At 39.1% G+C, this 16,428-nt stretch overlaps 1 protein-coding gene across 1 annotated transcript in view; it reads left to right on the top strand.

Annotated features, from left to right (window-relative positions):
• Window positions 1–16,428, top strand: part of OSBPL1A (oxysterol binding protein like 1A) — a 77,594-nt gene that overhangs the window by 737 nt on the left and 60,429 nt on the right. Inside the window, exons 2-6 of the mRNA XM_085319271.1 lie at window positions 3,981–4,103; window positions 9,067–9,152; window positions 11,259–11,333; window positions 12,500–12,611; window positions 13,703–13,788. Coding sequence (XP_085175397.1) covers window positions 3,983–4,103; window positions 9,067–9,152; window positions 11,259–11,333; window positions 12,500–12,611; window positions 13,703–13,788 — 480 coding nt within the window. The 5' untranslated portion in view covers window positions 3,981–3,982. The remainder of the gene's footprint in view (window positions 1–3,980; window positions 4,104–9,066; window positions 9,153–11,258; window positions 11,334–12,499; window positions 12,612–13,702; window positions 13,789–16,428) is intronic.

The raw sequence follows: 16,428 nt of genomic DNA, 5'->3' as shown, positions 1-16,428 counted from the left end.
GGGTCCCGCGCTAGCCGCGGTGAGCGCCTGCAGCACGGCCGGGAGTGGCAGGAATTGACCCGACAGAGCTCAGCTGCGGGCAGAAAATAGCCAGGAGGTGCCCCGGAGCGGCGATGAGTTTAAAYACCCGTGCCATGGCAGTAGCTGTTGGTGAGGGAGCCTGTTGTTGCCTCTGCATTAGCTGTTACTGAGCGGGGGTAGCTCTGTTTTAGGTAAGTGGTTGTTTGACGCGAAGTACCGAGGGAACCACATCGTAGAAGCGTGCWGAAGTTCTGGTTTTTAGAACGTTTTACCTGTAAATTAAAGTAACTCTTCTTAGGGAGCATCACTACATGCTTTGATGCTGCAGCTCTTCCTCCGTGGAACTGGTGCAGTGTGTCGTGCGGGTTTGTAGACTGGTTCTGTCTGTCTGTGCGGTTTGGGGCTTCTCATCCTCTCCTTTACAAGCCTCCCTTCATAACACGTACTTGCTGGGACAAGTAAGAAGTCTTCCTAAGCAAATGTCATCCTCTCTTAGGAATCTAGTTTTCATTGCTAGAGAGAGATCTGAAAGAGCAGCCAATGCTGTACAACTCGTCGTGAATGGAAAGCTTCCTGTGCCACCAGTAGCTGCTGACTCAGAGCCTTCATGTTAAATTGGGCAGTGCCTGTACTGTTTCTGCTGCCTGCAATCTTTGTTAAGCTGCAGCTGAGCGAAAGCCRACGATGTGCTGGTTAACATGGTTTGTTGCTGTTTTGGACTGTATACATCTGGCAGGAGGCCTCAGCGTGGGAGAAGAAATCAAAGTAAAAGTGAGCGGTTCATATCAACAATACTGCTCAGTAGGGATGGCACTTTAGATCTTCATAGACCTCTTGGTGAGAAAAGCAATTTTTTTCCTTGGAGTYTCCTAGCAGTTAGATAAACATAGCTGGTATATCAGCAGTTGTTAGCTGGCCTTCTGTGGTTGAGTATTCTGCAAGATTCCTTAGTCAGGTGTGCAAATAGTGTGCTAACTTGGGCTGTCCTGTTTGTGCTGAAAACAACCCCRGATGTTTTAGCAGAGTGAGGAAAATCTCTTCAGTGGAAGGTTCATAGAGGAAGATAGAAGTAGAGTATCTTCAGTGCTATTCTTTATATCTTCTTACAGGGTAAGATTCACTTAGCAGTCAAGTACTGCTCACGTAGACCTAATAGGTTTAACGGAAGTGCCTCACAGTTGCATCTCAGCTATGATCGAGATACTAAATGTTTTTTCTGTTTTACTTTCTCATGGCATACCAGTGACTGTAGAGACTAGCGCACAAGCCTTCCAGCAGTACAAGGCATAACGATAAGCCATGAAAAGCARTTTAGCTAGGGGGGCAGGTTTAGTTCAGTTGGTTAGAGCACGGTGCTGCTAATGCCGAGGTCGTGAGTCCCTGTACGGGGCTACGCTGAGGGTTGGACTAGATGATCTCCAGAGGTCCCTTCCAACCTTACCATTCTATGATTCTATCTGATTAACGGACTACTGTAATGATGGCAGCATCACTGATTGAGCAGATGTCAGTTCACGTAAGTGGCTAATAGCTTAACTTACAAGCAGTCCAATTCATCGGGATTAACTTGTTAGTAGTATCTTATGGCTAATAAATCCAGACTAAACCATTGAGTGTGTCTCTCAGTGCTGGTGAGCTGTCATGCRACCTCAAAACCATTGGGTGAGGATTTTGGAGCTCTTTGGATGTCAGGTCGTGTGACCAAATAGTATATTCCTATCTCAGGTGGTGTGCAGATGTACCAAATAAAATTACTAGCCTGTGGAGTTTGAGTGCCTATGTATTTATCTCTTTGAGTAATCTAAACTTGCCACTCAATCTGCTGGCTCTGCTGGCTGTTGCTCAACTCCATTAAAGAGCAAATCATATTGCTTAAATCAGTCTTTCCAAGATTATGCTAACTTTTGTTAAGAGCCCCTCGCTGCTGGCTTCAGTTAGGTACTAGTGCTAACTTGAGCTTCTGCTAACTAAAACTTCAGGATCTGTATCACTTGTTGTCTAATGAATAACCACAGACACATTCACTTTCTAGCCTCAACTGTAGGAACATTTCCATGTGAATGACCCTTCTAACTATGACTAATAGCCAGCCAGTCATTCTTCTGCATCACTGCATACTTCAGACTTACAAAGTGTATTGAAATTGAAGGCTGGACCTAAACAGCAAAGTCTCTGGGAACTTAACACTGAAGCAAATGGACCTTTATTAGCCGTATTACTACATGTTTCACTTGTGTGATAATATTTGCTGTAAGAGTTCTTTTTTTWAAAAAAAAAAGAGAAAAATCAGTGGTTTTGATCTAATGACTGTTAAGGAAAGAACCATACAAGTAGTTTTACCTAGTCATTCAGCTTTTTGTGTATTCTAAGCTGTTTAACATTCTGCTCATGCACATTGCTAGCCCTGCTGCATACATAAGAGTTGTGCATTTGGATCAGCTTTTTGATTCCCTTCCCAAGCAGTCTTTTCTTTCTTCTCATCAATATCAAATGGGAAAGGTTCTTAATGCATTGAATGTGCACTGCTCTAAGTACCTCCTGTCTTTTGTCAACATCCCACATAGATGGGGTAATGATATGAGTATGATTTTTCATGTGATACATTGAGAGATTGCTAAAGAAATGTCATGCGTGGGGGAGAAATGAAGGATGAGCTTTGCTTTTTTTTCAATGAGTAAGTCGGCAAAATGAGCTCTAACTATGCTATTAGCTTCAGAGCATATGATTCTCAATGCTGTGTTCTGTGGTCCACCAAACAGTATTGCTAAGCTTCAGAGGAAGTGTTGCAGACTGATAATGCATCAGTATATTTCATTTTGTTCTTTCTCTAGACTCTGGTAAAACAGCTTTGCTCGACAAATGGTACATGCCCTAATAACAACAAGCTGTACCTGTTGCCTTAGACWAATGCATAGGTTCCTGTTCAGAAGAGAAGGCTCTGGTAAACCTTCAGGGCTTGAAGCTTTATAGAAGTACTAGTGCTATTTCTTCTAGAAAAACTGTAGACTAAAGCAGACACAAACAGGAGTACTGTTTAACCCTTGTTTGAAAAAAGAGGTTGTATCTCATGTCTGTGGCAGGTTGCAGGTGACTGATCCAGTCTGCTCTTCTGAAACARACTGGAAAGGGATTGTTTGGTCTTATCTGGCAAGTTCTTCAGTTTGAAGATTGTTTCCCCTTCTCTTCTCTTCTGCCCTTCCAAATCCTTTGCCATTTGAATGGCAGGTGGAAACTCCCATTTCAGTGTACGCAGCCCTTTGGGAGTCTGTCCTCTGCTCTAGGTTTCTAGTCTCTTAGATATTACATTATCTGTCACTATGATGTGCTTTTCCTTGCTTACCCAGTGCTTCATCTTGTGTAGATTTCCCAGAAACAACTGCAGTGGTCACAAGAAACAAAATCGTGTCTTCTCTCGTTGACTGGCTTCTCGCCTTGCAGCAGTATCTGTTGCCTGTGGAGCTGTGAATGTCTGTGATATAACCAAGCCGCCCATCCAGTGCAGCAGAGCGTAAACATGTTGTGGGTCCACTAGAAACCTCTGCTAGCGTAGGAAAGCTAACTTACATGAACCTTACATGAAAAAGGTGAAAGCCTTAAGAGGAAGAAGTAAATGCTTGTTGGTTATGCTTGTGGCAAAGATATTTCTCACTTGTGTCATACGGTTTCAATACCCAAATCACACTTGGAACCTGGAAAACCAAGAAGCAAGAAAACATGTGAATTATGTTCTTTAACTTCTATATTTAGATGAGAAATTTTAATGTTTCCTACAGTGGCATGACTAGGTGCTGGACAGTGAAGAACAGCTTGAACTGATATTAAAGGTCTTCTGCTTAGGAAATAACTACCTCTCTCATGCTGGGGTTGTACAAATAAGGGTGAAAACCGGTATTATATTAAGCCATAACTTAGAGCAGCATAAGACAATTGTAAAATTCAGTCTCTTGTATCTTTATTAGAGATGAGTACAGAAGCAGAGCAGCAGCTTCTCCATGATGCTAGAAATGGAAACTCTGAAGAAGTTAAACAGCTTTTGGATAGCATGGACAAAGGAGAAATAATCTTTAACATCAACTGTAAAGGTTAGTACCTCTTCTCATCTGCCTCACTGATGCTGCAATTAGTGAAACTGTTACTGGTAGGACAACTTTGCTTTCTTTGAAGTGCTCAGTAGACTAATAGAAACCACTTATGCTGCTGCTTTTACCCTGTGACTTTTAAGGCCATACTGTGTGGGGAAAGGATCGTAAAAATAGAGTATAGGTAAATATAATGTATAGCGCTCAGAGTAGTTCATTGAAGCTAGATATGTCAACAAGATGAAGAAGTAGTATCTCTTTCTGCCAACACCCAAGCTGTTATGTTTATAATATTAAGCAAAACAGTCCAGGATGTAAGGGGATGTTTCAGGGATGTAAAGAGCCTCAACCAAGGCTGCAGAGGAGATCAGGTACCTTATGTACGCTCTGCTAGATCAGATTTTTAAGCCATGGTTCATTATCAATTCATTATCAGCAGCTACATCTCTTAATTTGTCCCAATCCTCCTTGTAGCAGTATGTTCTTTTTTTCTTTTAGATGTATACTAGATCACTTGGGAAGAGAAAATAGAAATTGCTGGTGCGGGTCTTTGGCCAACTTTGCAATTCTGCATAGGCATATCAACAAATAGTTGAACTTAAGCAACTTGCTTGCTGAGCGTTAGAACTTCAAACTGGGGCTGGATTAGCAAGCTTGTTAGCAGTAGCAGACTACCCTATTTTTTAGTTTTTAAATAGCTTTGTATTTCTCTTTTTATTTACACAAGTGTTTCTACTTGCTTCAAGAAAGTGGATCTGTATCCTGCTTTTTCTACACAGACTGATGTTTCTTTGTTCAGCATTCAGCAGTTAATTAGAACAGAGAAGATAGTGCTATAAGGTGTATATGTGGGCTGGGAGGGGGAATCATCCTTCCTCTCTCAGTCATGACAAAGGCTGTTAGCCAAACAAGTTCTATCCCTTTCCCAACTTCAGTTCTTAATCAAGAGTTTACTCATGCTTTTGTTTGACTATTCAGCCTTGTCTGTGTTTTCACAATAGTTAAAGTGCTCACCTCACAACACAAGCTGTATGTAAAACCAAACTCTTCACACTTCATCTTCAGGAAGCTAGTTCATAATTTAGAAGTGAACTAGATGGAGCTAGAATCTTCCACCCTCACAAGTATGTCCTTTGGAAACATTCATGACATCATCTGTAGTGCCAGTTGGAAGAAAAATGCTAAGATTCATACAGCAGTGCACGTAAGTAGATCACTGGAATGTGCTATGCTTAGAGTTTACAGAGCTTCTCAGATGTGTTGTTCTTAAACATAATCTAAAGGTAAGAAGGCCTAATAAAATGGCATAATCTGCAATCAAGTGGTAAATAATGCAAATTGGTCTCAAGTTAGCATTCCTGATCAAAGTTGAATGCTAGTATTGTGAAAGTCAGCAGATAGGTAGAAGACACTCAGCTAATGAAGGGAAAGATAGACAGTGCTTAGCTGTTAACTCTTCCAGTTTAGCAATATGTGGCTGCCAGCCAGTTAATAAATGCATGGTAATGGTAGATCTGGGAAACTAGAGGGAATGTGTTGATAGTAGTTTAGATGAAACAAAGTAATTCTGAATATGGAATCCCTACTGGATGAATTCTCTGGTCTTTAATTCTTCTAAATGGGTTGATCTGTCAGAAGACAAATAAGTGTGACTGGAGTATTTTCTGGAGGAACTGTTCTGGTAGTGTTAAACTTCAGAGTTTAATCTTTATTCTTACAAAGCTATTCTTCAGAGGCTACTGACCATTTTGATTATTTTGCTTTCTTTCCCCACTGGAAATTATCTAAGACAAACTCAGACCAGCCAGCATCTACAGTATAACTAGCGCTGCTGTTAAGTCTCCTAACTACCAAAACCAGTATCTTGCTGCAAATTCTGATCTGTTGCATAATACCGGATAGTAATTGCATAACCACAGGATAATTTATTAAAATGAAGGCTGTAGACTGTAACATTTTGCAATCTTCAATCTTTCTTCTCTTCCCTCTTCCTTTCAGCCTCTTGTCTTTCTATGATTAATTTCTAGATAATGATAGATGTCCCTAGAAAGACAGGATGTGGGGTATCTTCAGTGCTGCAGCCGCTCCTTCAGAACTTGCATCTGACCTGGCAGTGATGGAATAAAGTACTTTTGGAGTAGGTAGAAGGCCATACTCGAGGTAGTGTAAACTTCCCCTCAAAAGCACCATAGGAGTCTTGAGTCTGAAAGATTTATGTGCTTGAGCATCAAAACTTACCTTCAGCATCTTGTAAAGTGTCTTCTCTTTGCATGGGTGAACCCTTGCTGAGACTGCACATTAGATACGTAACCATGAGCAATGATCCCAACATCTTGATTTCAGCAAAAGTGAAGGAAGWGCAAACAAATCCAGGCTTGTCATGCTTGTTGTGTTGCAGTTGGGAAGATAAGGAAGACGTGCTTGATGAAAGTCAAGCCAAGTGAAGTAAACTTCAATTTCCAGTTTTCTCAGATCACTGGTTGCAGAAGAGGTAGCTACATTAAAATAATACCAAACCTGAGTTTCATCCAAAAGAGTTGAGCAATTAAAGGCCCTGTCTGCATTGGCTCGTTCTCCTTAAATAAAAGAACTTTGAATATCTAGACCTTGCAATGTGAGAAAACTGTAAAATAAGATGAGTGATCAATAGCAAGTATATTATGCCAAAATATATATTTGAATGATTGCATAGCAGCCTGACAGACCACAACCCAAAGATGACCATCTAGTTATAGTTCATTTTATTAATTGAGTGATTTGAGATTTACAGCCAAGTGGCATCAAAGCAAAGAATTGAGGGAGAAGGGGGATTGTTGGGTTTTTATTGTGTTCGTCTGTTTTCCTATTTTTTTCTTGTCTATCTTCTCATTCTCCCCAGTACACTGATGTCCTGGTAGAAAACATACAATGCAGTAAAGGGCAGATACTTGTGGTCACTTGAAGAGAAGTAACGTATACCTCAAGAGCTTGAAGTAACTGCTCAGCTGATATCAGAAGCACAGACATTCAGTGTAGGTGCAGAGCAAAGACCTCTGGCACTTTATTGAATAAAAACATCTTATCTCAACAAATTTCTCATTTTTTTAATAATGAAATTTCTTGGCAGCAGCACTGTCTTGTCATCTCTGTAACTAATGCCTGTCTTGGGCTAATTGTGTGAGCTCAGCACAGTTTTGACCCTTGTTGTGTTCTTTGAAAGAACTTTTCATTTGTCCTTTTGTGGCTGGGAAGGCTCAGATCAGGACCAGTGTTCAAGCCTTCTTAAAAGCAGCTCACATACTTTGGAACTTTCAGAGGGATAGTGTCAGTTTAGTATAGACCTTGGCATATATATATATATATAACTCCCTGTCGTGTTACTTGGCAAGGTAGCATGGCTGTTAAGCCACAGCAGTATGTGTGATTCCTAAAAATGACTTATTCATACACCTAGTGACCTAAAGCAGTGTCTTCAATCGGTCAGAGTTCACTGGGAAGTGTAKATCGTCAATTTTTTTTAAAAAATGTGAATTTTGTGATGCCTGTTTTGGTATTGAGTGATATGATGCTCAATGGAAACTTAAAAGCTGAGCTTACATCATTTAGATCTTAGTGTTACTTACTGGTCAGAGTGCAAGGAGTTCTGCTCTGCTAGACTGATACAGATGATCTCCGTTGGTATGCTATTCAGTATAGTCCCAGAATTGGTGGTCCACGTGGACCACGTATTTTCTGTGGTACTTAGATCCATCAGTCACTTAGGGCAGGAACTCAGTAGGCCAGACTAGGATGAGAGAAAGGTATTGAATCTGAGATTGGAACAAGAGAAGTTGGAGAGAGAACCAAATAACAAAACAAATAGCCAGTAGTAGGCAGAAATGTTAGGTGGAAACAATTACAAGGAATTGGGAAGTATTTCAGCTCTGAACCCTATTCTAATGTTAGTTTTAAAATGAAAGTTAAAAAGAGAATGATGAATTTGTAGTTCTCTTTTTTTTTGCTTGTGCTAGTGGCTGATGTTGCGCGTTTTCCTAAATTCAGTGCTTAAGGAGAAAACTTGATGGTGACTGTAACTTAATACAGTTGAATGCCTCTTGTCCCCTTGGGTTCCATAGCTTTTGGGTAGCACTCAGAATGTTGTGGTCTTGTTGCATAGTAAGCACAAAGCTTGAATCAGCTTTGCTCGATACAATGGAGTGTTGCAACACAGGGAAGCTAACATGAACTGCTAGCTTAGTAGTAGTCCCCAACGCTTTCATATCCTGCTTTTAAAAGAAGTGATTGTAGGACARTTCTTGAATTTCAGTCCTTTAGGAAATGCTCTAAAAGCTCATTAACGTGTAACTGCTATTATCCTTTAGGTTGTTGCTTCTGTGTCTGCTTTCTGCCCACGCTTGTCTCGTTGCAGAGTTTTTAAAATTATGAAACTTTCTTAATAAGGCTTTTTGTGTTTAAAAAARTGAATCCAAGCTACAAAAAGCTGCAAACTTTGGTCCATACCAACTGTTTTATTCTGAATCTCTGTTCTGAAGATACTTTGTCTTAGTTCTCATTTTATGTGCAAGAAATAAAACCAGGTAAGCCAAACGTTTTTGATCCACCTAAGAGAAATATGTGTACTTGCACTCTGTGTGCGCTTTGCGCACTGAATGAAAGTAACTGAAACTTGTTGCTAGTGTCAAGGCACAAGATMCTACATGAAGACAAAGGTTTTAATTGCCATCAAACAGCATGGCTTTCTTCTTCCACAAAGATTTCATAGATTTGAATCTGTAATTTACTCAGACCAYGGCCTGATCTAGTGATTCAGTTTAAATGAATTGTAATGATGCCTCCTGGCTTCTGTGCTCCAAAAAACGAAAGCCAAAAATACACCAAATGCCTTTCTTATGTTACTATGAAGAATAGTCRTCCATACCACTCCTCAAAACAACTTGTGTTGTGTTACCAAAACTTAATTTTCCTGTTTCTGTTTTGTATCTTCTAGGCAGAAGTAAATCTAATTTGGGTTGGACACCTCTTCACCTTGCATGCTACTTCGGACATGCTGTTGTGGTAGACGATTTGCTGAAGGTATCTCTCTACTTCTCTCTCTGCATAAGGCAGAAGATTCTTATGCTAGAAGCACTTAGTATTTACTCATTTTTTTGTGATGGAAGAAAGGCTTGTTRGTAGAGAGACAGAGCCACTCTTACAGTTTATCTGTGTGTAATACAGATAACTAAGCTGACTGTTAAAACCAGGGAGTGGAACAGTTGCAATATTAAGAAGGTCATTCCTGGTTACAAGGACTCAAGATAAYGACACTGGAAGTTGCTGGGATGTTGCAGTAGTATACTGTAGTTACTTTGAACAGTGTTTACAGCTATCAGTAGTGAACTAACTTTCTCATGAAACATGTGTGTGTTTGCTTATGTAACCATCTGAATGTTGGAATGAAAAACATTATACAGTATATAGCTATGCACTTGTGAAAGCTTCARTCCTTGTCATGCTCAATGAATATCTGCATATAATAAGCCAGTAACAGGTAGTAGTAATGCATTTACTTCAAGAATCTGATCTGGTTTACTGTAGTACTTATACGTATAAAATTCAGGCAGTTTCACGGATTGTGTTGTAGGAAAGGCTGAAGTGTTTCAGATGCAAAAAAWTGGGCTGATTGTATGGTGCAGTTGTACAAAGAAGTATGTGCAGAATTCTCGCAAAGTAACTTATATATATATATATWTTTTTTCCCAGGCACAAACTAACATAGTTTGACTTACTGTTTCTTTCTGACTTCTTAGAGATGTTGAACTCGTAGCTTCTGTGGTCAGAGCTGACCCATTTGTCTCTTCATAGCAACCTCTGGAGTACATTTTCGGTTWTCTCTGACTAAGGTCTTTTCTTATCCCCCATCCTCAGGGTAACTTCAACCAACCTTTACTGTGTAATTTGGACACCATGTTCCTGTCTGAAAGCTTTTGCTTTAGACAGCAAGAACACTTTAAACACGCTCAGATGCAAAGGTAGCTAATGAAATTTGAAATCTGTTTGGAATAAAGACTACCAACTGTAATTGTGACTCTAAAGCAGGAAATAAAGCTGAGATTTCTTTGGAAAATTCTTCTCTAGCCTTTGCACCTGCTCAGTAGATGATGATGCTCTCAATCCAAGAGGGCTACTTAATGCAAAAGGTGAAGTTTTGTCACTTAATGCATTTATCAGCCCTTCCAGAGTTGAAAGACATTACACAACCCTAAGTGCTCTTTATTCATTGCTTGTAGGGCTTTTGAAAGGGTATTAGCTAAAGAATTAAGATGAATAATAAAGGAGGCCACACATCTCTGGAAGCTGGCATATAAAACTCTATGCATACTAGGGCCTAGATTTCATATTCAAAGAGGAAGTCCAGTATGATCAGAAAAAGGGCTCTGCAATTATAAGAACTAGAGTTGGAGCCTGTCAGCTAACTTTAGGCCAGGAGAGAGATCTGGTTAAACTACGTGATCAAGGCATGTATGTGATAAAGTTAAGTACATCTTGACCTCTTTCTGACYTTTGAGAGACTAGGTAAAACAGTGTAGAAGAGACACTTAAAGGTAAGCTTTCTTGTTCTGCTGGAACAGTGCCTRCACAGTGTGCCAAACACTCTTCCTTTCAAAGGGAATGGGATGGGGAAGGTGGGAAACAAGAGAACAGGAGAGTTGAGACAAAGATGCTAGAAAAGAAAGGGTTAATTTTCAGGTAGTACAATCTTAATACTGACACTGAAGTTTTTATTTTGGTGAAAGAGTAACGATATGTATTTAGAGAGAACAAAGCTTGTTGAATCTGAGGTTCTGCTACCCTATGTTGTTTATTTGTAGTAATAATACATGTTTGCATGTTATCCAGTACTGTTACAGTTCTTTTAGTAGTTAAAAAAAAGAAAATCTGTTAAACTTGTCTTCTATATACTTTCTTCTCAGAAATGAAAGACAGCCCTGGAAAAAATAAGGGAGGCATTTCCATTTGGAAACTATTTATTCTGGCTTTGAATCTTGCATATGTACTTGGTTGCCGTTGTGGCCGTGTTACGGCTCTAGTCTGATACGCCGTAAGGCCTTTCATCACAGTGGCCTGCTCCCCCCCAGTTAGAGCGAATAGCTATGCAGGCGTTATTGAAGGGACATTCAGATTTCTTTTGCTCTTTAGGCTGGTGCAGATGTGAATGTGCTGAATGACATGGGGGACACTCCACTCCATCGCGCAGCTTTCACAGGGCGGAAGGTAATGTGTGTTGGGTTTTTTTTGAGGCTCTCTCATAGGGTTACTAGCAAAACTCTAGCATGACATCTCTATAAAAAGTTGTTCATACAGTATCTCCCAGAAAGTGAATTACTATCTGTTTTGGTACAGTGTGTTCAAAAGAACCAGGGACATTAGACTTTTTTCACAGCTGGTGCGACTCTGTCCAAAACAAAAACATGATACACATATCTCCCTTTTGAGGACAGGAGAAGACTGGTCTRTCCTCTTCCTTGCTGTACTTTGTCGTATCTCTTTGGCTTTTTGTTGATAAGAATGTTGCTAGCAGTGGAAGAAAGAAATTGTGATAGATGTCTTCAACAGAAGTACTGTGCACTACTTGTGCAACTGCCTAACTGATGCTGCTTCTGTTCTGGCAGGAGATCTGCTCTGTGCCAGCGGCAAAGCACTTAGGCATGGCACTATCTCCAGCTGCAGGTGCTAATTATTCTGTGGAAACCAGTGTAAAGATCTGTCATCTACTGCTAAAATACAATGATCTGCACTTGTGCTTGTATTTGTTTGACACGGTACAAATATAGTTGAAATATTTCCTCCTTACTAAATGCATATMTACATAGAGAGCAGCCAGCATTGTTTTAGTGGTTTCTGGAGGGGAAGTGAGGAGGGGAAAACAGGCCACACTGGTCTGTTTGGTGTCTGGAAATGCTATTTTTTCTAGAAAGCTGGAACCAAAGTGCTTTTTATAGATCTGTAACGTGAGACTGGTTTTCTTGTTCCCCACTTCCAACTGTTGTTTCCAAACTAATACCACCTCTGTGGATAACCACATGGCCCTTCTGAAAGGGTGACTTCTTTAATCACAAGGTTCCCTTTATCAAAAGTGCTCAACATGCCTTTTTTTTAATCTATCAAATTCAGTATTTGTGTGAGGCACAAAGATAGGCTTTTAAATCAGTCTGGGTTGCTCCAGCTGTAACTTGTTTCCTGTTGGTTCCCTCGGCTTGACTAACATGAAAGAGAAGGTTGCAGTCAGTCCCACAACTGAGTCCCTCAGGCTCTCTAAAACATCCCTTCCTGTTCTCATAACTCAGCTGTGGTGAGAAGCTGTTCCTCAGCTAATGTTAGCTAAAAGCCCAATTCTGGCTTTGAGATAGATGAAAAATGCTTGTCAACTTGTTTTCCAGGAGGTGGTGATGTTACTCTTGCAACGTAATGCTGATACTTCTATTGTTAATGGGAGTGGACAGACTGCAAAAGAAGTTACTCATGATAAAGAGATAAGGAATATGTTGGAAGGTAACTTTCATAGCTCATAGAATGTTTCTAAACGTTTGTACTTTCTGAAGCTGTTCTTTCCTTACAAGTTGCTGAAGCTCAYTTGTATTCTCTCTTTAAATTTAGTCATTTTTTAAAAAAAAGGCCATATTTTTTTTCCTGCAATATTGGTTGTTTTTCCACAATATAACTGGAATTTACTTGGAGAAATAAGTATTATAAATACCTACAGCATTATTCAAGTAAATATTTCAATTCTATTGGGATGTTATGTGCTACAATTCTGAATGGTAAATGGCAGTCAAAGCCTTAGCTCACTAGAATGAGGAAAAACTAGCCAAAAATAATGGCTTTACGACAATAAGATTGTTAAAGAACAAAATCCTGAACACTTTATAAAGGTGAGTCAGTGTTGGATCAAGTTTAGGACTTACTATTGCAGCCTTAGAGATTATTTAAAAAGGAAATCCTCTGCCTCACTTCCTCTGCCATCTTGGAGGTGGTAAAAGTGAGGCAGATGGTGCCCCAATTACTTACGTAGGGCTGACTGGTCTTAAGGTTGGAGAGTTCAAGAGCTCTGTTGCTTCCTGGTGTTATTAATAATGTGCTACCCCTAAATACTGCTGAAGTGTCATGTCTAGTACACAGACTGTATGCAAAAGTTGAACTTTCTTCCCATTCTACATGCAAGTACACAGATAATTCCTTTCTAGACACTAATCTGCTTAATTGTTAGAGAAAAATCAGAATTCCTGTGGGATGGTAGAAAGAATAGAAAAGAAGGTGAGAAGAGTGCATGGAAGATCTGATGGGGTGGGAAAGAAAGCATACATTTTACCTGATTTCCCTTTTTSTTAGGGGGTAGAGTTGAGGGTGGTAGTATAAAATACGTACCCCAAACTTTTAGAATATTACTTGTTTTTGAACATTATCTCTGATACAGACTTTTCTGGAAAAAATACTCTGCTTAGATGCTATCAGTACATGTCCCAGATAATGATACTAGAAACCTTTCTTTCTCTAGGCTTATTTTGGTACAGTTTCTTAAATGCACTGCTTCAGACGTAAGTACTACTTTTACTAATATGACTGTTAAAATCCTTCTTTAAAAGCAGTGGAAAGGACACAAGAAAGGAAACTGGAAGAAGAGCTCTTAGGAGCAGCAAGAGAGGGAGAAACTGGGAAACTGACTGCCTTGGTAAGAATTCAAGTATTTGTGCTACCTTTATGTCCAGCACTTAAAGCCGTAAAACTAGTATCACAACATGTTCTTAGGGCTTGTGTTTCAGAGTGCTATGAATTCATAATGAGCTGCACAGTACTACTGTTTGTAAGATGCAGAAACCTCAAGTGTTTACCAATATCCGTGTTATCTAGTAAAAGCAATGGTTTTTTTTGCCTCTTTCAGGTTAGCTTAGAAAACTAAACTCTTCAGCTAATTGCAAGTTCCAGTGTAATTGTTAGATATATTGACATAAGTTTATATTTTTGGGGATGCATTAAATGTCATAAATCTTTAAACTTTCACCACAGTGTGGACTATTTTCAATCTTGAAAATAGACTTTTGTCACTGTCATCCATTGCAGCTGAAATAACTGTAGTTTATAACAATCATCTGCAGAGCGTAATTCCTCACTGAACAAGACTTAAACTGTATGTGCACATACACTCTCTCATATTAATTCAAACTGAATGATACTATGGTCTAGTAAGGCTATAAGAGAAGCAAGATCTGAATGCTTAAACTGAAGATTTGAGAACCCGGAAGAATTTCTTTGGAAGTAAGAGGGCAGTGTAGGATTTCTTTTCCACAGGGTTAGCACCTTTAATACTACCTTTTTTTTAGTCACCAAGATAGTCTGAAATCTGTTATTTATTTCTAATGAAAAATTCTCAACTATGAGATTTGTATGTTTAGAATTCTGACATTCCTTTCTTCTTTGCTTCAAAGCCAGAGTTCAAAATTTCTGTTATCTGCTCCTCCATGAAGTTTGTCCCTGAAGAGTCCTTGTCTATCTAAATTGAACCATCATGGAAATGGTTCTTAAATCTGTAGTCATCTTTGTTATTCTTATCTTTAGTATTATCTTCTCTTGAAAGAGAGAGAGAACCAGTACTGTACATAGTAATTAAGATGTGGAAGAATTATGCAGTAATACATTGACATAATTGTATTAATTGTAACTAATACACTGGATTAACTGGTCTGTTTCTGATTCTGGTAATTCTTACCCCATTGCATGTGGCATTGCACACCTGTTGACTAAACCTTAAACTGATCTGAAAAAGGTGACTCTTAATATTTATAAATTTGTCATTTAAAAAAACTTGGTGCTTTCTCCTATGTGACATGAACCATGTATGCACATCTCTTCCTGTGAGCTGTTTTCATTTGTAGTTGATTTTTTTTTTTCATGTTAGTATAATTGAGCTGTGTATATGTGAGCACAGCTATGTGTTGACCTCTTAAAGTTCTTTAAAAGTACTTAAACTTTTTGGTGACGTGGAGGCTGGATATAAACTAGTTAATAATTCACTAAATTTATACAGGTTCTTCTTGAGAATCTTTAGATGAATACTTGGACCTGTGATGGTTTAAAATCTTAAACTCCTGCTGATTTTAAGCAAGTCTGAAGAAATTTTTCCAGTTCGAAATAGTTCCATGGTTTCTGACTTTCCCATCCTTCAGTTAATGCTCCTTGTGAACTGCCCCTTATCTCGAGAGTTCCTTATACTTACCCGCTGATGTTCAGGACTTTCTGCTCCTGCTGTAAGTTTTTTAATTACAAGCTACTGTGCTCATGAAACATCCTTAGCTGCTTTAGTCTACTTCACTGTGAGACCTAATACACCAGAATTTGTTCTTTACTGCCATGCATCTGGAGAAGAGTTTCACTTACTTGAAAGATACCTCTTTATTGTTAACTCTCTTTTATTTTGATATTTTTACCAATAAAAAGATTGTACTGTTTTTAACACATTTTTTAGAAAGAGATGATTTGATGAGATAGTTTCTCTAAACTTTCTTATTGAACTTAAGGCTTTCCCCTCACCCTTTCCTTGCATGCCCTTTCACCTTCTAGCTGCTCCTCTGGTGTATTTTCTTAGAGTMAGATACTAGTGGTGGCTCTTGTTCTTCCCTCTTGTCAAGGTTCTCATTAGATCACAATATGTTTAGCTACCAAAAGCTAGACGTTCAGTAGCTGAATCTTAACCTGAGTTCTTTAGCCTCAAGACAAAGCTAATAACTGTGTTCATTCTGTGAGTTCTCAAAAACTTACTCTACGCTTACCGAAATGGCTGGAGAGCTTTCTAGCTCATTGAAACTAACTATACCAGGTATAATCTGCTGAAAGCACAGGGATGTGACTTAAAAGGTGTTGAGGGAAAGGAGTTGGGAAGGGCAGAGATAAGGCAGTTTTAAAACGTCTGGTCTGAAAGAACTAAAACCTAAGAACACTCAGGAACTCAAGTGTTTAAGATCTTAATATTAATGAGSTTATACTTCTGCAAATTCTCTCTGTGATTTATGTTCTCTTCCAGCTGAACTGTAAGTAACAACTGTAGCAGTTTATTCTGTATGGCGCACAAATTTTGAAGCGCATTTAAGGTGGTTAATGTTGATGCTGACTTAAAGATGCGGTGGGAATCCTGTTATTTTTCGAGTAGCTTCTCTTAATATAGCGTATGGCTCATACAGAAGACTTCAACTGAGTTTCTCTAGAATTTTTGCCATGCACCTGTGAATTTAGTCTCTTCAGATTACTGAAAAGCAGCTTAGTCTATTAAGACAGTCCTGTTTGATTTGGAGGCTTAAATTTAATGGCTGATATTGCA

This window comes from Rhea americana, unplaced genomic scaffold (genome assembly GCF_003343005.1).
Source record: "Rhea americana isolate MKP2758 unplaced genomic scaffold, rheAme1 scaffold_58, whole genome shotgun sequence".
Lineage (NCBI taxonomy): Eukaryota > Metazoa > Chordata > Aves > Rheiformes > Rheidae > Rhea > Rhea americana.
Note: the sequence above shows the minus strand (reverse complement) of the source record. Positions and strands in the feature narration are given on the sequence as shown.